The sequence below is a fragment of the Argopecten irradians genome, chromosome 3 (assembly GCF_041381155.1).
Source record: "Argopecten irradians isolate NY chromosome 3, Ai_NY, whole genome shotgun sequence".
Taxonomy (NCBI): domain Eukaryota; kingdom Metazoa; phylum Mollusca; class Bivalvia; order Pectinida; family Pectinidae; genus Argopecten; species Argopecten irradians.
In genome coordinates, this window is record NC_091136.1 from 34,707,657 (window position 1) to 34,733,467 (window position 25,811).

The 25,811-nt window shown below is 36.7% G+C and overlaps 2 protein-coding genes across 4 annotated transcripts; one reads left to right on the forward strand and one right to left on the reverse strand.

Moving 5' to 3' along the window:
* Nucleotides 1-2,760: 2,760 nt before the first annotated feature.
* On the reverse strand, nt 2,761-22,672 carry LOC138318348 (ankyrin repeat and EF-hand domain-containing protein 1-like). Of its 3 annotated transcripts, none has more exons than XM_069260640.1 (10): nt 22,495-22,672; nt 15,403-15,454; nt 13,694-13,894; nt 12,714-13,261; nt 12,275-12,474; nt 11,675-11,948; nt 10,528-11,338; nt 9,817-10,043; nt 9,164-9,348; nt 2,761-5,170 (listed from the first exon to the last, which is right to left on the reverse strand). In XM_069260640.1, exons 4-10 carry the CDS (start codon nt 13,057-13,059, stop codon nt 4,889-4,891), a joined length of 2,325 nt encoding a protein of 774 aa, XP_069116741.1. In that variant the 5' UTR covers nt 13,060-13,261; nt 13,694-13,894; nt 15,403-15,454; nt 22,495-22,672; the 3' UTR covers nt 2,761-4,888. The 3 variants fall into 3 exon arrangements, with proteins under 3 accessions (XP_069116741.1, XP_069116740.1, XP_069116742.1); XM_069260639.1 differs by having other exon boundaries at nt 22,451-22,672; XM_069260641.1 differs by lacking the exon at nt 15,403-15,454.
* On the forward strand, nt 21,183-25,808 carry LOC138318350 (glutathione peroxidase 2-like). The gene is made up of 2 exons (XM_069260642.1): nt 21,183-21,714; nt 24,662-25,808. The coding sequence occupies exons 1-2, from the start codon at nt 21,472-21,474 to the stop codon at nt 25,022-25,024; spliced, it is 606 nt and encodes a 201-aa protein (XP_069116743.1). The 5' UTR covers nt 21,183-21,471; the 3' UTR covers nt 25,025-25,808.
* The last annotated feature ends 3 nt before the right edge of the window (nt 25,809-25,811 follow it).

The window sequence follows — 25,811 nt, forward strand, 5'->3', positions numbered from 1 at the left end:
CAGCCTCCTGTGGCCAGGCCAATGATGACAATGTATTTCACTCCCCTGTGGCCAGGACAATGTATTCCACTCCCCTGTGGCCAGGCCAATGATGACAATGTATACCACAGCCTCCTGTGGCCAGGCCAATGATGACAATGTATTCCACTCCCCTGTGGCCAGGCCATTGATGACAATGTATACTCCTCCCCTGTGGCCAGGCCAATGATGACAATGTATTCCACTCCCCTGTGGCCAGGCCAATAATGACAATGTATTCCACTCCCCTGTGGCCAGGCCAATGAAGACAATGTATTCCACTCCCCTGTGGCCAGGCCAATGATGACAATGTATTCCACTCCCCTGTGGCCAGGCCAATGATGACAATGTATACCACAGCCTCCTGTGGCCAGGCCAATGATGACAATGTATTCCACATACCCGTGTGCCAATGACAACAATGTATTCCACATCCCTGTGCCCAATGACAACAATGTATTCCACAGTCCCCTGTGCCCTGTGCCCAATGACAACAACAATGTATTCCACACACCCCTGTGGCCAATAAACAACAATGTGTTTTCCACACACCCCTGTGGCCAATGACAATATATTTATTTTGCCCAATGATGACAACGTATTCAACAGCCTTTTGCCCAATGATGACAATGTTCCACAGCCTCTGTGGCCAGCATGATGACAATGTATTTCCTGGCCAGCCATGATGACAATGTATACCACAGCCTCCTGTGGCCAGGCCAATGATGACAATGTATTTCACTCCCTTGTGGCCAGGACAATGCCACCCCCTGTGGCCAGGCCAATGATGACAATGTCCCCCGTGCCAGGACAATGACCACAGCCTCCTGTGGCCAGGCCAATGATGACAATGTATTTCACTCCCCTGCCAGGCCATGATGACAATGTATTCCACTCCCCTGTGGCCAGGCCAATGATGACAATGTATACCACAGCCTCCTGTGGCCAGGCCAATGATGACAATGTATTCCACTCCCCTGTGGCAAGGCCAATGAAGACAATGTATACCACAGCCTCCTGTGGCCAGGTCAATAATGACAATGTATTCCACTCCCCTGCGACCAGGCCAATGATTACAATGTATTCCACTCCCCTGTGGCCAGGCCATTGATGACAATGTATACCACTCCCCTGTGACAATGTATTCCACTCCCCTGTGGCCAGGCCAATGATGACAATGTATTCCACTCCCCTGTGGCCAGGCCAATGATGACAATGTATTCCACTCCCCTGTGGCCAGGCCAATGATGACAATGTATTCCACTCCCCTGTGGCCAGGCCAATAATGACAATGTATACCACAGCCTCCTGTGGCCAGGCCAATGATGACAATGTATTCCACTCCCCTGTGGCCAGGCCAATGATGACAATGTATTCCACTCCCCTGTGGCAAGGCCAATGATGACAATGGTATACCACAGCCTCCTGTGGCCAGGCCAATGATGACAATGTATTCCACTCCCCTGTGGCCAGGCCAATGATGACAATGTATTCCACTCCCCTGTGGCCAGGCCAATGATGACAATGTATACCACAGCCTCCTGTGGCCAGCAGTATTCCACTCCCCTGTGGCCAGGCAAATGATGACAGTGTATTCCACTCCCCTGTGGCCAGGCCAATAATGACAATGTATTCCACAGCCTCCTGTGGCCAGGTCAATGATGACAATGTATTCCACTCCCCTGTGGCCAGGCCAATGTTGACAATGTATACCACAGCCTCCTGTGGCCAGGCCAATAATGACAATGTATTCCACTCCCCTGTGACCAGGCCAATGATGACAATGTATTCCACTCCCCTGTGGCCAGGCCAATGATGACAATGTATTCCACTCCCCTGTGGCCAGGCCAATGATGACAATGTATACCACAGCCTCCTGTGGCCAGGCCAATGATGACAATGTATTCCACTCCCCTGTGGCCAGGCCAATGATGACAATGTATACCACAGCCTCCTGTGGCCAGGCCAATGATGACAATGTATTCCACTCCCCTGTGGCCAGGCCAATGATGACAATGTATACCACAGCCTCCTGTGGCCAAGCCAATGATGACAATGTATACCACAGCCTCCTGTGGCCAGTCCAATGTCAACAATGTATAGCACAGATTGTGGGAACAGTAATTCAAGGGGACTGATCTGTCTGAGTTACTTCCCTTCGTTTCCCAGAATGAAAAATGGTGTTCCTCTGGATTGCATGTTGTATGTGCTAAACAACATTTATTACTCCATTACTGGGTTATATAAGGAGAGAGGATCAAATCCTACAGTGGCATTTGGCTAACTCACAAAGTATCACATACATTGGACCTTCATGGCAGTTGAATAATTGCATGCAACTCAAACCTAGAATGCAACCATAAAATCAGAAGACACATACTAGACTAGTGAGTCCATGATATCAGCTTACCATCAAAAAGCAAGATGATTTGGCAAGTATTTTTTTAGCATACTTTTAATTTAATACAATTGGATCTGCTGGAATATAGATTTTTGAGTACTGATATTTATCTCTACTCTTACTAGTTATGCACACACTTACAAGCAGACAACGCTTGTTTGAGATTTTCCTCCTCTTCTGCGAGAATCATGTTTTACACAAGTTGACTGTGATCACTTTGATGGTTACACGGTTTTACTAATGAAGGAACTCGTATCTATGTACCCAAAAAGTTTTAAAAACAAAAATAGTTAACTTAAATGACCTGATGCATACAGATGAAAAATTAAAATCAAACTAAATTCAGCTGTTTAAAGATCATTTATTGGCATCTGCAGATATCATGGTTAAAATCTAATGTATTCAAGAAAACAAGTTTTAAATACATCAATTAGAAATGATCACAGGCATTCCAGTTAGGTAAAATGAATACATAATGTAAATCATGATAGTATGACAAAGGTGCCAGGATTTCTCTCAAAATGTGGACAATCGGTCACTTCATGCAGGAATTGAGAAGTGCACATACAAATGTATGACTTAAAAAACTCACAAACCTACAAGCATAAATTTGTATTCAAAACACTTCGAGAAGACCATGATAAAATTAGGTTTGTTTATTCACATTACCACAATATTATTTAATGCAGACACCTCCATATGTAAACTATAAACTTGTGAGTCATATTATCACGTTACGGAGGTATAAATTAGTAAGAAAAGAGAATTAACATGTGTTTTACTTAATTGGCACAGCGTTGATACAAAATAACACTTATACTTGATAAGCAAAGTAAAAATAAAATTCTTCATGTTCAATTTTTCAACGAGTTGATCAACAAACTGGTGCCCCTAGTAACATTGTGGGCTCTCAAAGTTATCTCCCCTTAGCTCAATGATTGGCGAGCAGGACACTTTTAATAAAATTTTCTATATAATAAAAAAAAAATATGAAAACAACATATCTGATCTTAAAATAGTCAGACTTAAGGCATTTTGATCAACAAAACTCTTAAACACTAAATTTAAAGATAAATATATATACATCTCTATAACATATAGATTTCTATAATAAGAAGGCACCTGCCTTTTTTATTGGTATAGTACATGCATCAGCAGTAAAAGGGTTATATAAAGTCGAAGGACACATGCTCCAAGTACTGTTCTATTACAAAAACATTACTCTCAACCACAGGATGTAGACATTTTCACCCCTAAAGATACTTTTGAATATGTCTTAATTAAAGGGGTGGAACAGTTCATAATGAATTTTGTGGAATGAGTTTCGGTGACAGGTTACATATCCCCATTCATTTTTAACATTTTAAGAAGACACTGAAAAAGTGAGCATTTTTAGATGATGCCTGATAGGAATTGGATTTGTATATACATTACTAGTATACCCTAAAAAAAATTTCTTACTCAATTTTCTGAAATAAGTCATTTCATATTCTGGGACTGATTTTCTGCATTTTTTGTGCAGTTTTTAAATTATGAAACCTAAAACAATGGCATCAACAAGAAATCATGTTTTGAAATTTCACTCAAATTTGATCAAAGCTTTTGGGGCTCAAGGAATGTTCAACATGATTGATGTAAGCTAGTGGATTGAAACAGCTCTTACAAACACAAAAGTTCACATGTAACATTTTCTCAGAGGTGAAAAACATCCATATACAACTTCTCAATGGCAACAGCTTGTACGTACATAAACTTTTGTGTACCGCAGTAAATCTCATAAAATCATCGATTTCATTAGATACCTGTATATGGAAATCAAGATTTTAAAAAAACATAAACATAACTTTTAAAATAACAGATTTTTTTTACATCAGCAGTTTCAAAACATAAAACTGGATACATATGTACAATTTCAGAATATCACAGTCATATTCAAAAGTTAGAGGCATTCGTACAGAGAACCAGCACCTTATATACAAAGCAAGTCACTGATATAAAGTACGCTTAAGTCTAAAGATACAATACAATATGTACAATGTTTAATAAACCTGGCAGCTAAACCTCAAAAGGGTATTTACAGAAGACAGCATGTAAACAGCTATACTCTTTAAAATCAACAGTAGGTAGCATACTATCAGCTATACTCCTGAAATATTTACAAAAATAGCATGTTAACAGCTGTACTGTAGAAAATACTTACAACAAAATCCTGAAAATATATGTACAAAAGAAATTGTATTTAAATATAACATGGATTGTTATATACTGTATGTCACTTCGTTATTACCACTTATCAGCAGTTAGGATTAATATAGTATACCATAATATGAAAACAGATTTTTTTACAAAGGTAATTTCCTAATTACTTTCTTTTGATATTGTTATTTATTGCAGCTGTAAAGTTTGTATCGAAATAAAAACCAAACAGACATATTTTATTTTTTAAATATCCATAAATAATCACAATATTTAATCATCATCATCTCCCATAGCAATGTTTTTCTTTGTTACATTTTTAAGGAAGGGCATTTCAAAGTCAGGAAAGTCGACCTCCCAGCCGTATCTGTCCCTGCGGACCTGCTTCTCCTGGATCAGCTCCTGTGATGTCGGCTGTTTTGTCCAGGCCTTTAGTGGGACATACGTAATGTCCTCTTCCTCATCCACTCCGCTAGCCAAGGCAGATGCTGCCCTCAATATAGACCCCTTCCTCTGACGTGATGGAATGTCCTCACCCGAAGCACTGAATGGAATCTGTAATAAAAGTCAATATATTTTATTTCATCTTGTATTATGATTTTAACTTTTCCTTTAATGTAATTTATGCTTAAGGCAAGGGTTCAAATCTACCTTCTCTCTGTAACTCTTGCTAGTAAAATGCTATAATGTAAGATTCCACATTAGCTCATGTACTGGATTTACTGAGTGATAAAAAATGATTTGAAGATGTAGGCCTTACATTGGGTATAAGACATGCAATCATTTTACTCTATTCAGCAAGCAAGTTAACACCTATTAACAAAATAACTGTTTATAATACACTTTATAAATGTTTCAGGTTCCATATCTATTTAGTACTTTGGGTATGGGATTAGGTGCTATTGTGTTGGGAGTATTCATGTTTACTTCTTAGCAGTGCATGATAAATGTTCGTGAGAAAGTTTTGTCATTTACTGACAGAACTCTACATGGTTTTTCTAGAATTCTGATAAAGGCCAAGAACTGCCTTAAGAGCAAATAACTCTGCAAAAAGACCTTTGAATACTAATTATGGTATCCTTTGAATTCAATAGACTTAAATAAGATTATAAGACTCTTTCATATGTGGATATGAAGGATAGGGATATTCTACCCGAGGGTCACAAAATGCCGAGGGTTTTACAACATTTTGTGATCCTGAGGGTAGAATATCCCTATCCTTCATATCCACATATGAAAGAGTATTTTTCTCTCATACCTCGACATTTTATTGCAATTTTACTGCTATTATTTTCCGCCATTTTGAAATAAATTAGGAAAATAACGCGTCTGCAAGTCAAATCTCCATACATAAAAATCGTGTGATATTTTCAATGCAAATCCTGTTGTTTGTATCTTTTGGCGACATGGGTGTATTGCCCTAGACCAGCCAGTATTGCACGTGTAGGTATGAGAGAAATAGCATATATGGTATACCATGGTATGCTGTAACACAAGCAGTGACTCAAATCAGCATCTGCCTCATGATGTGCTAAATAATTTTCATCTATATTCAGCAAAATTATACTGTTTATTGATTCACAAATGTAGGAAATTGTTAAGTTTGCATAAATATTAGCAATTTTATGGTCAAATTTAAAAATTATCATATGTCCATGCATTTTCTTTTTTATGACAAGAGATCATCAACATCACCTTGCCATACACCTTTATGAATTTGCAATAATTACAATTTTTGACTTTGCTTTTAATTAAATTAATTAGGATCAAGGCTTAAGTTACTTAACACACAGTACACCTGTTTATTCATCACCCATATATGTTTATGAGTTATCAAATAACTTTAGTACTAAATTAAGACAATAACATGTGAATGAAATAACTTATAATTTATGTTTGACCTTGAGGCCATGACGGATATGTGTAGTCACATTGTGCTTTATGTGAAGATAAGTATACTGAAGATATGTTAGATAAGATGACGGGTTTGTAAAAGTTATGGCATAAATATATGTGTATCGGACATAATAGCATTATTAGAACCTTTACTAGAAGAACAATTTAGTGTTAATACAGATTGTCTCCCTTTGTTTGAAAAAATTATCAAGGTGTATCAAGTGTACCAAGGTATAGGATTAAAAGATGAGTTGATATAATAATTTTTAGAGTAAAGAAATGAGTTATGATAAATAATCATATCAATTTTGTTTTCATACATTGATATCTAGTTTGCGCCATGACCAGTAAATACCAAGTATCTCAGGGTCCAATATGTCAATATACAGTTGATTTTCGAGGATAACAGAAGACAATTAAAGTGTGTACAGTCTTGCAATACATATAGTGTTTCTAAATTTACTAATTTGTCTCAGTATAACACACCTGTGTCACACAAACATCCACACACCTGCACACACAGAGCAGGTTAGAGTCCAAGTTATAACCCATTAGACAGTTACTATTGAAAAGGAAGGAGGGAGGAGGACAAAGTAAACAAGTTCAGGGATAAGTCATTTACAGGAACCATGTACCTTTTCTGTATTTTCTGATATAAGACTCTGTAAATTCAAAATATTACAACATAAATTAAATCTCAGATGAATATTCTACAAATTCAAAATAATTGAAATTAATTCTCTGATGAATATATTCCTATTATTACATAGACAGTTTCAGAAATAAAATCCACACAATTAAGTAAGATACTAGGAAAGCAGGAATCAGTCACAACTTTATACATGTACTAATGAAATAATGGAAGAAAGCAGAATTCACACAATGAATTTAAAACAACACTATGCAAAATTTACTAAGTGAATGTGTTAATGTGTCAAAAACCGTCCACCATGTATGATACAGCTAGTGTCTATTAATCTTGTTAAGCAATGACATCATGTTTTTTATTTTCCACAAGCATTCTGAATATCTCTCAAATAACTTCTAATGCAAAGCAATGAAACAAGCTCAATTCAAAATCTTGAGTAAGACTGAGTAATCAAACCTGCCTTACCAACCACCTCTGTACAAAGACCATCTGTTAAATGGCCAATTTCAACAAAATTTGCCTTGTGTATAAAGACCAATTGGGAATAAAAACCATTTCCCCCTTGATTCCTTGGGTGGTCTCTATAAACAGGTTTGACTACATTAGTGAGCTCAACAACAATCAATCCAGTAGTTTGAATTTCAACCATCAACTATTCCTTACTAGCACTGTATTGATTGTTAAGTTCAACAAAAGTCTATATGATATTACCTATCTATACAAAAGATTAATGAAGTGTCTTTGTCAATTTGATGTTCGTTAATTGTGGTAGATACAAATTTTTGTATAAGTAACTCCATACCATATGTGACTTTTTGAAAATAAAACAACAACATCATTATTCAATTTATATTGAATTAACAATTTTACATTGTTGCTGACAGATAAATGTCTTCACAAGATTGTTTCAGCTTAAAGTGCCAACACAAAAAGAAATATACTTTGGTGACATCAATTTGTTTTCTCCTTGATTAATTTTTTTTTTGTATTTGAATGCTTCATCCCATTGACCACTGATATATTCACAAAATTCACAAAAATATTTAGTAAAGTCTATATTTTATAAGGCTACTTACAAACAATATTCTGACTATATATAATGAAAAAAAAATCAATAAGCCAGGTTTAACCCTCTCTCCCTGCTCCAGACCATAAAATAAGCCCATTCAGATATTGATTAATTCAGAGGTCAAAACGATGGAAAGATTTTATGTTTATGAAAAGTATATCATTAAAAATGTATATAAAAAAAGAGTTTCTTATACAGATGTGTATCTACCACCGAGATTAGATAATGGAGGAGAGATTAGCGGCTACACACAAAGACTGATATATCTTTACATACTTCACATGCTAATCGAGAGCAGAGGTCGTTCTTGATGGTGCCTGTAGGGAAAATTAGCCAAATTTAAAACAGCTGTAGTAAACAGCGAAAGAAGTACTAAGTGTAGGCCTAAAATTATCATTACTCTTTAATGTTTAAATATTTTGAAAAACTATTTTTTACAGATTGTAACACAGTTTTTGTCTATAAATATCCAAAATTTCATTGATATAGTTTTACTAATATTTTTTAGGTATACATGTATATTGAGCCAATATTGATCGTAATAATTGGTTGAATGTGCGGTTACTCTACTCTTCCATATATTTAAAATTTACAGTTTTTTCTTTGTTTGCTTGGGTTTTTTTAATGTTATTTTTTTCTTGGTGGATTTTTCAAAACTTATTTTGATACAGTTGTGTTTTCAAACATTCTAAAAAAATGAAAACCTTAATTGAACCCTTCCACCTCTGAATCTCAAAAAAATGATTTTGATAATTAAAACCAAGATTTACTTAGTCTAAATCTATGCAAAAAAAAGTATTTATATGGGCAAATTTTAAAAATCTCTGTTATCTTTTTATGCACTACAATAGAACGCGGACTGATTTACATGGTCTGCAGGGTGAAAGGGTTAATACCAGGGGTCGAACACATCCAGGGGTCACAAGAGACTTACTGGTCCAGTATTCTCCTTGTCCGGAGGTGGTACAGAGGTAGGTCGGGCCGATTTCTGGCCTCTTTTACCCTTTCCTTTCCCTTTTCCTTTCTTGTCACCTGTAGGCAAACCTTCACATCTAGCCTGCATGAATTCCAGGACTCGAGGGTCAGCCCACGCATTGGCTATGTCTAGAGGAGCGTGACCTTTAGTGGAAAAAAAAGCAACAGGACATATATAGTTTACCTTTTTAAGGAGATTTGAATTTAGGAGAATCAAAAAATACATTGATAGTTTGAATACATTTGTCCATTTTTATTTGAAGCAGCAGAATAAATGATAAAACAACCAAACTGTAAGCAATATTTCAAAGCACCTCAAAATTGAACTTATTATGCAAAAATAAGTTGCCACCTGTTTTCTGAATATCTAAAGTCAATAACCATGAATGGCATGATGAAGCTACAAGAGATTTGAGTATTTGGACTAATAGTGAAAAGTTTGGTTGGGATGGATGGACTTTAAATCCAACATGGTTTCATTGTCGGAGACCCTTGATTGATTAAACTACACACAGTACATAGCCCAATAATCTGTGGGCCTCCGACAATGACAGGTCATTAACTTTTATATAATATGCTCCAGATAACATTGTTCACCTGTGTACTACTGACCTTTCTTGTTTTCGGTTTGGAGCTTGGCACCACGATCCACGAGGTAGGTGACTAAGTTCTCCCTGGAGCTCTCTATTGCACGAGTCAGTGGTGTTCCTCCGTTCATGGTGTGGGCCTCTAACTCTGCTCCATTGTCCAACAAGTATGACACAATGTCCAGTTGGCCCGCGTGACAGGCATGATGGAGGGGTGTCCACTTAAAGTTGTCCCTGGCATTGATGTACGCCCTGTGGAAAAATGGTGGGAACTTTATAGCTATGGATAAATCACATACAAGATCCTTCAATAAGTCAGATCACTTTCTTCATAATACCAAAAAAGCCTTATTCCTTGCCATCATGTTCTAAAAATTCATGTGCAGAATGTACATTCATGTCGTCTACTAAATAAGGCTTTTGCACTTTAATGTCAATAACCAAATCAGCTTTGTATATGCATGGAATCTACTAAAAAAGTTTTGTTTCATGGAGAGAACTCTATGGTTATATTGGGAAAGGGCTTGATAAGACCCTAGTTCTGAAATACTTGATAATAAGGAGGATGTTTTGTTGCCGAGTGGAGGCTTATTAAAGGTAGAATATGGTAAGTTTCAGCATTTCTCACTTCAACATACTTGAGATATATGCCATTTCTTTACAGTAATAATCCAGTATGGTCAGGACATGTATTAAGCATCAGAAAAAGCGTGACAGATTACTCAGTAATACTAACCCACTTTCCAGTAGGAACTTAACCATGTCGATGTTTCCAATGGCACATGCCACCATAAGTGGAGTTTTATAATATTTATCCCTAGTGTCGACCGGTGTACCTCTCTGGAAGGCACCTTTCAGTGAATCAAAATCACCATTCTTTGTTGCATCGTTGATATTGATGTACATCTTCTCTGGATGCTGGAGATACCACGCTGAGTCGTCCTGTAAAGGATGTTTCGGAGGTCTATCACGGTCAAACCGACCAGTGTCAGTAAAATGTATGTGTCTTTCTATAAACATTTCTGGTGGAGCCCCACCATAAGTCCTAGGTCCATCCTCAGCCGTACAGATTGGCATGGCCAACTTAAATTTACCTTTCTTACCCTTTCCCTTACCACCCTTCTTCTTCTTTTTCTTTTTACCTTCGAATGCACTCATGAGATAATTTTTATTTATCCATTTTTTCCCTGTGAAAAAGTCATTATAGTCAATGTTTCCATCTCTTGCTTTGTCGTGAAGCGTCATCACTTTAGCTATGTCTGCCTCCTCCGCTGGGGCGGTCATCCCCACAAGAGTATCAGAAAACTCATCCTTATGAATTGTTCCTTTCTCATCTGGATCATATCTTTTAAAAGAATTCAAGATTTTCTGTGAACGCTCCATTACCCAGTCATATAACACTATTGCCCAAGGCTCATTGTTCTTTCCTACTTTTCCAAAAGATTTCTCTGCTTTCCGTAACTCCTTCCCTGCCTCTTTATGCTCTTTTTCTTTGGCTAATGATTTTGCAGTCTCGCCATCATTGTTCTTTGGTTTTGGATTACAACCTGATTGATAAGATATAAATAACAAATTTGATCTATCATTAATTAATTTAGCTGAAACTGTTTGCAAGGGGATATCAAGAATAAAATGCATTTGAATGTGGTGTGATTGGAGATACTGTATAGACAATATAAATATGAAACTATTCTTGAAAATATCCTCAAATAATATTGAGCATTATTTTGTCTATACTTGCATGTCTGATCTACTACTAAGACCAATATCAAACGACTTAAATAGTCTGAACCTTTAAAGCATTCAAGCTCTTCATTGGAAACAGTAATTGTGGAGTTGGTGCAATAACAATTGTTTCACAAAGCTTGACAATACCACCTTACCTCTTTGTGAGAGAAATTTACAGCACATGGCGTGGCCGTTGAGAGCAGCATTGTGTATAGGTGTGTTGCCTTTGTTGTTACACTGATCAAACTCTGCTCCATACGCTGACATACATGCCAACACCTCGAATCCTCCAGTCAGGGCCGCGTAGTGAGCAGCGTGAGTGTGCTGGATATCTAACACATTCACATCTCCTCCGGCTTCTAGTATGGCTCTGACGACCTTCACACTACCACTTAGGGCAGCAGCCATCAAACAGGTTTTCCCAGTTTTCTATTTGAATAAATAATAAATAATTAAATTATCTCAAAGCTCCTTTTTAAATTGCAGTCAAACCTGTTTATACTGACCACCCAAAAGACAAAGAAAAATTGTACTTTATAGCCAAGTGGTCTTTATACACAGGTCACATTGTGTTTGAAAATGCTCAGTTGTAACCCAAAGAAAGTTTTTATTTGTTGTTATATAGATAAGGTTACTGTTTATTTTATACAAAATGTGTTGTTTTAAAATAAAACATATTAATACAAGATCCAAAGAAATCTTTCAATTTCAATGCAAGCCAATATAAATGAGTAACATTTTATATCTTTAATTACCTCTTGTTTGCCATTGGGATCAGAACCCTTTTCCAGAAGCAGCAAACAAGCATCTTCATTCTCTGCTGCTGTTTCACATGCAAACATAAAAACTGGGATTCCTTCTCGTGACATATTATTAGGTTCAGCACCATTTAACACAGCTATTTCCAAACACTTGGCATGTCTTTCCGTAGGAGATATACAGTAAAATAAAATACCTGCAACACAGAACTCAACACATACATAAAAATCAATAACTGGATAAAAAATTAATACCTGAATACGGTATATAAAATTTTAAAATGGATATTTTATTCATTACAACTGGGGAAAAAAGATGCTATTTATGATCACAGAATCTATTGTAGCTTATAAAAAATCAGGACTACATCCATGACTGTCAAAGTAAAAAGGCAACACATGTTGGATTTAATTGTTCAATTTAATTAATCATTACCTTTTCCTTCTAAATCAATAGACTTCATGTCTGCTCCAGCCTTTGTTAACTTTTCTAGGCACTGAACATGGCCAAACTCTGCCGCTCTCATGGCCGCTGTGCGCCCTTTGAAATCAGGAACATCTGGATGTGCTCCAAGTTCTAAGAGAAACTCAATCATTTCATCATCATTGGCAGCAGCTGCCACTCCCAAAGCTGTGAGTCCTTCTGAGGCATCATTATAATTGATGAGATGAGGAATGCCATTCACTGTCATCTTTTCTATCTGATTCTTTTCTTTCATTCGAACACATTGTAACAATTTACAGACCTGTAAGGTCTCGAGCCTTGTTTGTGCGACAGGCATGGCTGTATGCGAAGGACAACCACTTATATCTCTAACATGTGGAAAGGCTATCAAATCTTTACATGCTTTAATCGCAGAGTCTCATGTATTCCTCTGTAGCACACAATCACATTAATAATGTATGCAGATAGTTCGTAGAGAGTTGGTTACCAATGACTGGCTATAAACACGGAGTAGGTCCTTCCTACAGCATGATAGTGTTCTGTAATTATAGCAAAGTCGAAATTAATGTTTGGGATTAACAAATGGGAACATAAAGCTAGTGTCCTTATAGGTTTCTTATGTTCATCAATAATTCATTTGACATTTATTTTCTTTTGGTGTACCGGTTCACGCGTAGAATAAGCAAAAATTAATAAATGACCGAATTTGCATGCATCTATACATGCTAAATAAAAGTGATGATATTATAAATAATAGTGTGTGGGCACATAACGTTATACGTATAAATATAAATCAGTTCACGGCTGCATCGTGTATGTTGATAGGATATTAAAACAAATTAGCCTATATTAAACCTCTCGCAGCATTTCAAACAAAAATTGAATGTTACAGTAAAAGATCAATTCATTCATCGGATATATGATCCGTTGTCAATACGTTTAAGACTGTAAAATATAAACGAAAAACTCACTCGTTGGTAGATCCCAATCTAGGAGCACTCACTTGGCAGCCATTACTGTTTACAGTTACCAGGCGACAAGCTCGCACCTGCTTCCGCGAGCGCCCTCTGACTCAGGATCGATAACTCGTGGGACTATTAATTAGCGCCTCACACAGTGGTTTAATTTTAACAGAGATAATAGCATTGCTTCTCCATTCATTCCTCTTATTTCTGGAATTATTTTATCAGTAAAGCATTAAAAGGTATTATCCCTTCGTTTCAACACGATAAAGACATTGAAAAATTAAATACTAACATACTTACATTATATACATGAACATAATAATATATGTTTCTGCTATAAACTTATCGTTTATTATATGTATATGGGTCTAGTTTTATCAATATTTTTCAATTAAAAAGAATTCTTTAATTTGAAATTATCCAAAGGAAATTAATACGTAAGGAAAGCTCCTTAACTTAATTAATATCTAGGTGCCTTAATATTTCGTAATTCGTCTTATAACTTCTGTAATGCTTTAATTAATTTCATATGGAAAATTTTAAGTTAAAGTCACGGTTTAGTCAGTTTGTTTAGTTTTCTTCCTATTAACAGCCAGTGTCATTTAAGGATGTACTCCTCTGAGAAGTCAAATTTTTCTTGTATCAAATTTTTTTTCTCATATAGATTTTTGAGAATAGGAGTTCATACCATAAAAGAAAATGGAAGAAAAAAGATATGGCCATTTTTTTAAATCTCCGTATAAAAAATCTCCTAAAAATAGAAATGTTATTTTTTGACAAAATTCGCAAATGGCAACTTGCTACAGATATTGATAATTTGCATTTGAAAATCTCGTAACTTCTTTGGTCTTTGTCGAAATGAGACTTCAATGGGACTGAAACACCAGAAGAATACATCATTAAGGACGTTATGGCGGAGAAAAAAACGGAGTACCCGAAGAAAAATCCATCGAAAAGCGGTCAGTACCTAGCAACTGCGCCACATACATGGAATTCGAACTCGGGACCTAGGCGATGTGGACCTGTGGTAAGATGTCGGGGTATCTTAACCACTTGGCCACCGCGGCCTTTAAGTTGAAGACCCACTACGTTTTTGAAATTGCTTAAAGTTAATGTTGGTATTTAATGTTGGTACGGTATTTTTTTCCATTTTTTCTGAAGTCACATACATGCATGTGTATAAATAAAGAGAAATATGTCCAATAACTTGCAAAAAATTAAATTTTATTGTTTTCCAAAAGTCTTTCCGTTGTTAGAAGATGTTGAACGTGTTCACGTTTCACGAAGACGTATTTCACGCCCAACAGATAATTAACAAGAGATCCCAGAGGGATCGTGGCGCCCATCAAAGAATGATCTATGTCTGACAAACGAAAGAGGGATCTTTTCTCTGCTTTTCAAACTTTTACTACATATGAAATTTGAGAAAGATTCGTTGAGTACTTTCTGAGATATATAACAGGAACAAACTTCAACTAGATTTGATCACGATCAAAACATGGGATTTCCATCCAGCAAATAATCATGTTATCGATCAGATGGTCGTTTTGATAATTTTCTCTTTGCATAAAATCGAACTATCTGAAATGAGCGAACAAACGGTCGAAAGAACGAACAAACGCACACCCGAGTGAAAGAAAGAAAACAGTAACTATCGAACGAAAATAACAAACGAACAACAAAAGAAAGAAAGAACGAATATAATGATTACATACACAATGTATCTGGTTGAACACGGGTATCAACGTGTTCTTCACTTCAATGGGACTGAAACATCAGAAGAATACATCATTAAGGAAGTTATGGCGGAGAAAAAACGGAGTACCCGAAGAAAAATCCATCGACAAGCGGTCAGTACCTGGCAACTGCGCCACATACATGGAATTCGAACTCGGGACCTAGGCGATGTGGACCTGTGGTAAGATGTCGGGGCATCTTAATCACTTGGCCACCGCGGCCCTTAAGTTGAAGACCCACTGCATTTCCGAAATTCCTTAAAGATGCTCCACCGCCGACATAGCATAAATGATATTCATCATTTGAACAATAATTGGTGTTTAATCGTGGATATGTATGTCTAATAAACACAAAAAATAATATAAAATAATGTGTTTTGCCTTTGGTGAATGCACAATCAGTATTGCATTCTATATAGGATATAGTGCCACGGAATTTTTTCGGGATGCAATAAGTCATTTTTTCAAATTTTTAATTTGAAGTAAAATTAGAAGCTCAAACTTTTCAATGGTGGTAATGGTGTAAAGTAAGTAACTTTTGTAACTGAAGAAAAATACTAAATCGTACTCCTATTTTTTTTGTATGAAACTAGATCCTGGATTTATCAAAACGTGCCCTCGCCGGTGGAACTGGAACGGGACTAGACTGGTACGGTATTTTTTCCCTTTTTTTCTGAAGTCACATACATGCATGTGTATAAATAAAGAGAAATCTGTCCAATAACTTGCCAAAATTAAATTTTATTGTTTTCCAAAAGTCTTTCCGTTGTTAGAAGATGTTGAACGTTTCACGAAGACGTATTTCACGCCCAACAGATAATTAACAAGAGATCTATGTCTGACAAACGAAAGAGGGATCTTTTCTCTGCTTTTCAAAATTTTACTACATATGAAATTTGAGAAAGATCCTTTGAGTACATTCTGAGATATATAACAGGAACAAACTTCAACTAGATTTGATCATGATCAAAACATGGGATTTCCATCCAGCAAATAATCATGTTATCGATCAGATGGTCGTTTTGATAATTTTCTCTTTGCATAAAATCGAACTATCTGTAATGAGCGAACAAACGGTCGAAAGAACGAACAAACGCACACCCGAGTGAAAGAAAGAAAACAATAACTATCGAACGAAAATAACAAACGAACAACAAAAGAAAGAAAGAACGAATATAATGATTACATACACAATGTATCTGGTTGAAACTGTCTAGACAATGCACCTAGTTGTGGTTTAGTTGATGTCATCACTTAAAAAGTTTTTAAGTTTTGAAATTTTGTTTTCAAATTACAATTTTATGGGACTCATGCAATAAAATCAACTGAATGGATCGCTGCCTGTCGTGTGAAACATGCATATGTATTGAACGGATCACTGCCTATGATGGGATATTAAAAATATATGCTATATTTTAAAATGAAATCTCATTTTGTGTGATGTATGTGAAAAAAAATCCATAACTTTTGAAGACAAAAGTTCATACAAGATAGATATGAAAAATCAACACAGTACATACAGGTTTAAAGGCGCTGAAACGTCTGCCGCAAGGACAAATAAAAATAAAAATTTCGATTTTTAATGTCCAATATCTCCGCCAATTTGAATCATATGACCTTGAAATTGGTCATTTTATGTGCTTGAGAGCATGTTCTTTCATATGCGCCTTTCAAAACATTTCTATGTTGAAGTTCATTTTTGACCTTTGTTTGACCTCATTTGACCCCCTCGCGAACTCGTGACCTTGACATAATTTCTGATAACATGTAATGAGGAAAAAAACGTGAATTGTCGCGATCTACCTGAAGAACGAAACTTACATGGTGTGTAGCGTACGGTTATGAAATTATGAGCATTTAAAGTTCGTTCGAAAAAAGTAGTTTTTTACGTCTGTGACCTTGACCTTAAACGTTATCATCCAAAATCGACGTACGTTTCAAGAACTCGTGTACGTACATAACGTGTCAAAAGTTAAGCGTCGTACCGTGTTCCGTTCGTGAGAAATAGTGTTAAGAAGGTTTTGTACTTTCTGAGAAATAGCGGTAACAAACTTCAATTGTCAAAATTCAAGATGGCGTCCTGTCGGCCATCTTGTTCACTGATCGGTACCAAAATGCAATATGCATAACAATGGACCTAGGGAAACATGCACATGAAATTTGATACAGATCCCTTCAGTACTTTCTGAGAAATAGGGGTAACAAACTGCAACTATCAAAATCCAAGATGGCGGCCTGTCAGCCATCTTATCCACCGATCGGTCCGAAAATACGACATGCACAACTAGGGCCCTAGGGGAACCTACAAGTGAAATTTGATAGAGATCACTTCTGTACTTTCTGAGAAATAACGGTAACAAACTTTAACTATCAAAATCCAAGATGGCTGCCTGGCGGCCATGTTGTTGACCGATTGGTCCCAAAATGCAATATGCACAATTTGGGCCCTAGGGAAATCTACATATGAAATTTGAGAAAGATCCCTTCAATATTTTTTGAGAAATAGCGGTAACAAGAATTGTTAACGGACGGAAGGAAGGACCACGGACGAAAAGCAATTTGAATAGCCCACCATCTGATGATGGTGATGGTGGGCTAACAAAACAACACATGCAATAAAGAACATAGATACATGATTATGCATATGAGAGGCATCCATTAAAAAAACAATAAAAATATTTGTTTCCGCTATATAATGATCATTTTTCTTAATTTCCTCGCACGAGTCCTAAATTTAGGAGCTATAGCGACGCGAGGAAATTATGAGAAAATAGAATAATAGTGAAAGCTAAAGGTATTCTATAAAATTTAATCCGAATACACCTGACCACCCATGTTCCATTGACAAGCAACTGATACGTAATAAAGTTTGAAATGTAATCACTTGCGCTTTCATTACCCGGATGCTTTAATTCTTATACATATGTTAGATTTGTCCGTTAGGCATACAACGCCCTTTCTATCTGTATGTATACAAATAGAGTATTTTTGTTCATGAACTGATTTTAAATTAATAAAATTCGCTATGTATATCGTAGTACATCATTCTAAGAAGTCCCTTTCGTTTTCCCACAGTAGGGAATACAAAGTAATGTATTCATATATTCAATCAAAAGTGTGATAGTGTCGTGCAGAGTTCATCTCGAGATAGTTATTTCACTCACATGACGCATTTCTATCCAAATATCAGACTACGGTACCGGGGGCACTTTCTTTACGTTATTGAAATACGGAGAATGAGGAATGGATATGGTTGATAGTGATCGAATATGTGCATGAATAATAACTATCCGACACCATATACAGATGTCGACAATCGCTACACGTTTTTCCAATACATTGAAGGTCGTAATTTTAATGGAAATTACATGAATTCTCTTACACACTATATATTCTTTATCTAAACATGGGTATCAAGAGTATCCCGCTCGATTCACTTAGGGTTACGATCACATATATAGGTTCGATTCACTTTGGGTTACGATCACATAGGCTCGATACACCTCGGGTTACGATCACATAGGCGCGATACACCTAGGATTACTATCACATAGGATCGATACACCTCGGGTTACGATCACATAGGCGCGATTCACCTAGGATTACTATCACATAGGATCGATACACTTCGGGTTACGATCACACAGGCTCGATTCACCTTTGGTTACGATCACATAGGTTCGATACATACACCTCGGGTTACGATCACATAGGCTCAATACACCTCGGGTTACGACCACATAAGCTCGATTCACTGTGTAAAGGGATACGATCACATAGGTTCGATTCACAACGTTACGATCACTTAGGCTCGATTCACTTAAGGTTACGATCACATATAAACTCGATTCACTTTGGGTTACGATCACATAGGCTCGATTAACTTTGTAAAGGGTTACGATCACAAAGGTTTGATTTACTTAAGGTAATGATCACATGTGCTCGATTCACTTTGGGTTACGATCACATAAGCTCGATTCACTTTGTAAAGGGTTACGATCACAACGGTTTGATTTACTTAACGCTACGATCACATAGACTTGATTCTCTTAAAGTTACGATCACATGGGCTCGATTACTTTGGGTTACGATCACATAGGCTCGATACACCTCTGGTTACGATCATGTATGCGTGATGCACCTAGGATTACGATCACATAGGATCGATACACTTCGGGTTACGATCACACAGACTCGATTCACCTTTGGTTACGATCACAAAGGTTCGATACACATCGGTTGACAATCACATAGGCTCGATACACCTCGGGTTACGATCACATAGGCTCAATACACCTAGGATTACAACCACGTAGACTCGATTCACTTTGTAAAGGGTTTATTACGATAACATAGGTTCGATTCACTTAACGTTACGATCACATAGGTTCGATTCACTTAACGTTACGATCACATAGGTTCGATTCACTTAACGTTACGATCACATAGGTTCGATTCACTTAACGTTACGATCACATAGGTTCGATTCACTTAACGTTACGATCACATAGGTTCGATTCACTTAACGTTACGATCACATAGGTTCGATTCACTTTGGATTATATTAAGGTTACGACCACAAAGGCTCGATTCACTTGAAGTTAAGATCACATATAGACTCGATTCACTAAGAGTTAAGATACACAGGCTCGAATCACTTTGTAAAGGATTACGAGCAGATAGGCTCGATAACCTCGTTATACGATCACATAGGTTTGATACACCGAGGGTTACGATCACATATATAGGTTCGATTCACTTTGGGTTACGATCACATAGGCTCGATTCACTTGAAGTTAAGATCACATATAGACTCGATTCACTAAGAGTTAAGATACACAGGCTCGAATCACTTTGTAAAGGATTACTAGCAGATAGGCTCGATAACCTCGTTATACGATCACATAGGTTTGATACACCGAGGGTTACGATCACATAGGTTCGATTCACTTAGCATTACGATCACATAGGTTTGATACACCGAGGGTTACGATCACATAGGTTCGATTCACTTAACGTTACGATCACATAGGTTCGATTCACATTGCTAAATACGCTCACATAGGCTCGTTAGACTTAGCGTTACGATCACATAGGTTCGATTCACTTAGCATTACGATCACATAGGTTCGATTCACATTGCTAAATACGCTCACATAGGCTCGTTAGACTTAGCGTTACGATCACATAAGCTCGATACACTTAGCGTTACGATCACATAGGTTCGATTCACATTGCTTTACGCTCGCATAGGCCCGATACACTTAGCGTTACGATCACATAGGTTCGATTCACATTGCTTTACGCTCGCATAGGCTCGATACACTTAGCGTTACGATCACATAGGTTCGATTCACCCAGGATCATGATCAAATAACAATTAAGCTCGATTCAACTAGGATTACGACCACATACTGCCGATACAGTTAGTGTTATGGTCACATATTCTTAATTATCGGTATGTAATTTTTATGAGGTACAGCTGACGCCAACAGCGATGTTCAAGTATCACCCCATATTTAGAGTGAAGCCTAAATAATACACTTGAGATAGGTTTGAAATAGTTATGACCTTCGTCCTATTATCTGGAATAAAACTAATTTTTTGAGGAGTAGTTTTCTCAGAAAACTACGGACGAGCGGAAATATATTTTTAAGTTTTGCCGAATTCGGACTACTAAATTGCTTTCTCCATATAAACAGTTTGTAGCATTACTGTGCGACTGATTTGGTATGAGGCGAGTGAGATGGGTTAAAGAGGGATGCCACTCCTACTTTTATTACGTCGCGATAACGGTCCTGAATTAAAAAAAAAGAAACGCGTTATATAAATTATAGTGTGCCTACTGTATACACGCACAGTTGTAAACCACTATATCATTCTGTTGCCGTTGAATATCGACCGTCACGCTCTCCGGAACCAATCCACGTGCCCATTGGCGCTGAATACAGTCTATATCTTTACCTATACCAGTCATTGGAGACGTGCGCTTTAAACCGTTAGGATATATATACACCATATCTCAATCAGGAGAAACAAAATAGAGACATGGCGTCCTTTGGAGTCAGAAGCCCAGTTAAGATACAGAATTTTTTTGACTTCCATGCGACAACTTTGGGAGGAGAGAAAATTAATTTCTCCTCGTATAAAGGAAAAGTGATCTTGGTGATGAATGTCGCTTCTCTCTGAGATACGACTGTGCGGGATTATACCCAGATGAACGAGCTGGTCGACAAATTTGGAGATAAGCTTGTTATCCTGGGGTTCCCGTGCAACCAATTTGGACATCAGGTAAGATTGGCTTATTATTTTAACATTTAGTAAATGAAAAATTATGATTTTAAATATATATAATACATAACTATATTATTAAAATAATACATACCGCTTTATATACGGAAACAATGTTTATCAAAACAATATAGAGCGGTACTCTAAATGACTGTAATACGTGTATTTGTCGCTTGACCTAGTCTATTACAAATCACTGTAACCTATTAGATAAAGTTAATTAGTTAGCATGACAATTATACAACATGTTTTAACACGACTAAGCAATGTCGATGTGGATTTAAATCGCTTGATATTTTTGTTTGATAAATATCTTAAACCCTTTTAACCCGTCTAGACTGTGAGTTGACGAATCTATATGTACATGTACATTTAACAAATACTAAATATGAGCCCTAGTGTTTATGACGCGTTTTCAGTCCCACGTTTTCTCGGTACGTTTACAACATCGTTATTAGTTCATCTGTCCTTATACGGGCATGTCTATTTACATAGGCTGCGTTCGGTAAAGGGCCAGTTGACTTTCCCACCATTTCATAGTACATACATATTATACATGATGTGTACCAATATCTCGTACAATAGTGAAACCTGACTTTACCGACTACTTATTTTATCGACAATATGTAATACAAGACCACATTCCTCAGAACTCAGACATCTCTTACACCAACTTTCACTATCCTAGACCCACATACCCCTTCCCCAATTTGATAGTAATTATGTAAATTAACACCGTTATAAATTCTAATGGATTCTTGATATTCATATATTTCGCACATATTTCTCCTCCAAACTAGACTATATTTCCCGCCATCAAATGTTTCCCACTTCCTCTCTCAGAATGTTTTGTCTTCTCTTATTTTCCAAAATGCATTGCAATTTGCCAGCGTTCCCTCTGACCGTTATTCCGTCTATGCATAGGTATCGACTGTTACGTCGTTATTTTTTGAGCGACGTCGTTTCATCCGAAAAGTATGACGTAACGTCGCAAAAACACATGACGTCACAATCAATACCTACCCGGAAGGGCAGATAACTATGTATTATGCAAATACAGAATAATAGAAACTAGCATTCGTTTTAACTTTACACAGTTATGAACGGTCGTGTACGAAAGCTATAAAGATAATACCTCGGGGTGAGGACTAAATATCGAGAGATCATTCGATACAAAACAAATTGTTGCTTCAATAAATTTGCCTGTCGGTCATGATCTCTGTACGAAAAGAGATACGCGAGTATAACATTGTAAAAAGATGACATATGTATACCTGGAAATGACAGCTGCAATGTAGCAGGATTTGTTATATGATCTATATATATATATTGAAAAAAAATCAATAAAGAAGTCCCCATTATAATACACAATATAGAATTAGCAGACAAGACCATGTATCAACATCAAGCTGGCACATTTCTTGTCAGTATCTCCCAGTCTCATCTCCATATTGTATTATTGAATAGCATCGCAGGTTTATTTACGTCTGGCAAATCGAATTGACTTACATTATGTATGTACGTGTGTGCAAATATGATTTTTGTTGCATGAATGGGGGGGGGGGGATTTTATGTTTGTTTCGTTACCTTCGGATGTAGATCAATTAACAAAGAGAAGGATATAAATTGTTAAATGTTATACGGTCATCAATGGAAAGAGATCTAGCGAATCTCAAGTTTCTTCAATTTTTCTTTACCGGCCCTAGCACTTGTTTTTTCGGAGTTTGTCCATTGTGTATTACTTTCAATGAGTGTATTATCGCCCGAATCCTGTTCTTAGAAGCAAACGCCGTACAAATCCGTCTATTCCCGGATGTGATAAAACATGAACGCATGAGATATCGCGCCCGGAGATAAAATACTAATAAAAGCTAAAACAGAAACGATGTTTGCCTAAACAAGTACAAACATTGCCAAAGTGGTGGGTTTCCTTATTAGCACCAGTCATACAATGTGCAGGTGTAAAATCAATATCAGAATTGTTAATGTCACGTTTATCTGGCAGATAGATACTAGGTAACAATTAACAGTATCAGAGGCATGCCGTCCATGCCAACATTACATTTTTCGTTTATTTCCAGATTCATTGATAAGTTAATTGTAAAATGCAATATTGATTTTACAATCAAGGACATTACCTCAACATTGTAAAAGTGCACGTAACATTATGTACTTCGCAGTGTTTCAGTGAATCGGCTGTTGTGAGGTTGGTTTGCTTACCTTTCTTACATAGCCCCGGATATGACAATGGATATTATATATTAATGGTATCACAAGGGACTGGCCTACCTGTCCTCATGAAACGGGAAGGTGCGACTCGTTAACGGATACAGCTATCATATCAACAATACTAAATAATCAGCGTCCGGTTCAATCTAACATGTATTTGCAGTTACACACGTTTCTCTCTCTCTCTCTATGAAACCGCTACTTGAAACAAACATTCTGTTAGATCGTTATTTAGTAGCTATAATTATATAACTTAGTATGTTTATTGAGCGTTGTCATGGTGTCCGACAGGAAGAGTATTGGAATATCTTTGACTGACAGTTGACGTCTAGTTTATCTATCGGATCAGTAAAAGCATGTTAACCCGATTATCGTGTCCGCCTTAATATATTGCGTCGGCAAATATATCAAGTCTGCCGGAATATTTACATACACAGAAATATTTGCGTCTGCAAGAATACATAAGTATATTCTACATGTAACTGGCACGAATTTCTAACCATTAAACATCTCCTGAAGAACAGCGGCAGCTGTAAAAGCACTAGAGATGGCAGTTTTGTTTTTAGTTCTGTTTTTTAGTACTTTAAATCCATCACAAGGATATTCAACATTTATTTATTGTATTATAGTACATATTTAAAATTTAAATCTATATATATTAGACATGCATGCATTATTCGTATCTTTGTATGATAACGTTTCCATTCACTATCCACAGGAGAACACCAAGAATCACGAGATCTTGAATGCACTCAAGCATGTTCGTCCAGGAAATGGCTTCGTTCCCAAATTTCCAATATTTGAAAAACTTGAGGTGAACGGGAAGAATGCATCCGAGATATTTGTGTTTCTACGCAACCATCTTCCAATACCAAGTGATGACGCCTTCTCCTTCATGACATCATGTAAAAGCATCATTTGGGAGCCCGTCAGTAGGACAGACTTAGCCTGGAATTTCGAGAAGTTTCTCATCACACCCGAGGGTAAACCACATAAACGATTCAGTCGCTACTTCCAGACTTGTAATCTTCAGAGTGAAATTAAATCATTAATAGAGAGGTTCAGTGACACGAAGCTTTAAAGTAGCTACAAAGGGACAGTAATTTAAAACATGCACATCAAGGTTGTCATCATCTCATTGAAAATGTTCTATTCGTGGCGTTGTTAAAGTGATATATACTGCCAATCTGAGGATCGATATATACATACATTTTTTTTTGTACAATGCGCTCGACAAAATGATAACATAGATCAAAGTTGTCAAGCACAATATGCAAGAAGTACGATCATTCTTTATCAGTATTCTGTGACGTAATGGAAGTTAAGTTCATAGATGTTGGAAAATATTTTACTGGAGAAAAGTGAAAATATCAGGAATATTGCATAGTGTCTAAATAATAAGCAAATAGTCAAACAAATAACTTCATAAGAAAGGTTTCACATAGGTTTCCGTATACCATATTGATTATATATAGTAATTTACCTTGAATGCGCTATATTGGTAGGCGTTAAATTAGCGCCAAATATTGTAGAAAAGTGGAAACATCATGAATATTTGATGCCTATATAAAGGAAGCAGGGAGTCAAAGTTAAAAAGCTCTAACTTCAGTGTCCATAAAGTATAAATGCATGTCTTATTTATTTGACCTTTGATATGGTATATTTGTAGACGTCTAAATACTTGAAATAGACTTTTGGGGACCATTGGCCCCGGGGTTGGGGGTTGGCTGGGGGTGGTTGGAACACCTGTATTGATGATCAGTGTACTACAAAGCCTTAGAGCCGGTACATTGTGATGGTCCACAGATTTATACCACGGCCAGTCAACACTACCCCTGGGCGATCAATAAAATACTCCAAACCTACCA

Excerpts from the sequence above, each read along its gene's own strand:
- LOC138318348 (XM_069260641.1), bottom strand. The coding sequence starts at position 13,059 with ATGCCTGTCGCACAAACAAGGCTCGAGACCTTACAGGTCTGTAAATTG. Across the intron at positions 11,339-11,674 it reads TAAATTTCTCTCACAAAGAG|GTTGTAATCCAAAACCAAAG; the intron begins GTAAGGTGGTAT and ends CTTATCAATCAG. Across the intron at positions 5,171-9,163 it reads ACAAGGAGAATACTGGACCA|ATTCCATTCAGTGCTTCGGG; the intron begins GTAAGTCTCTTG and ends CTTTTATTACAG.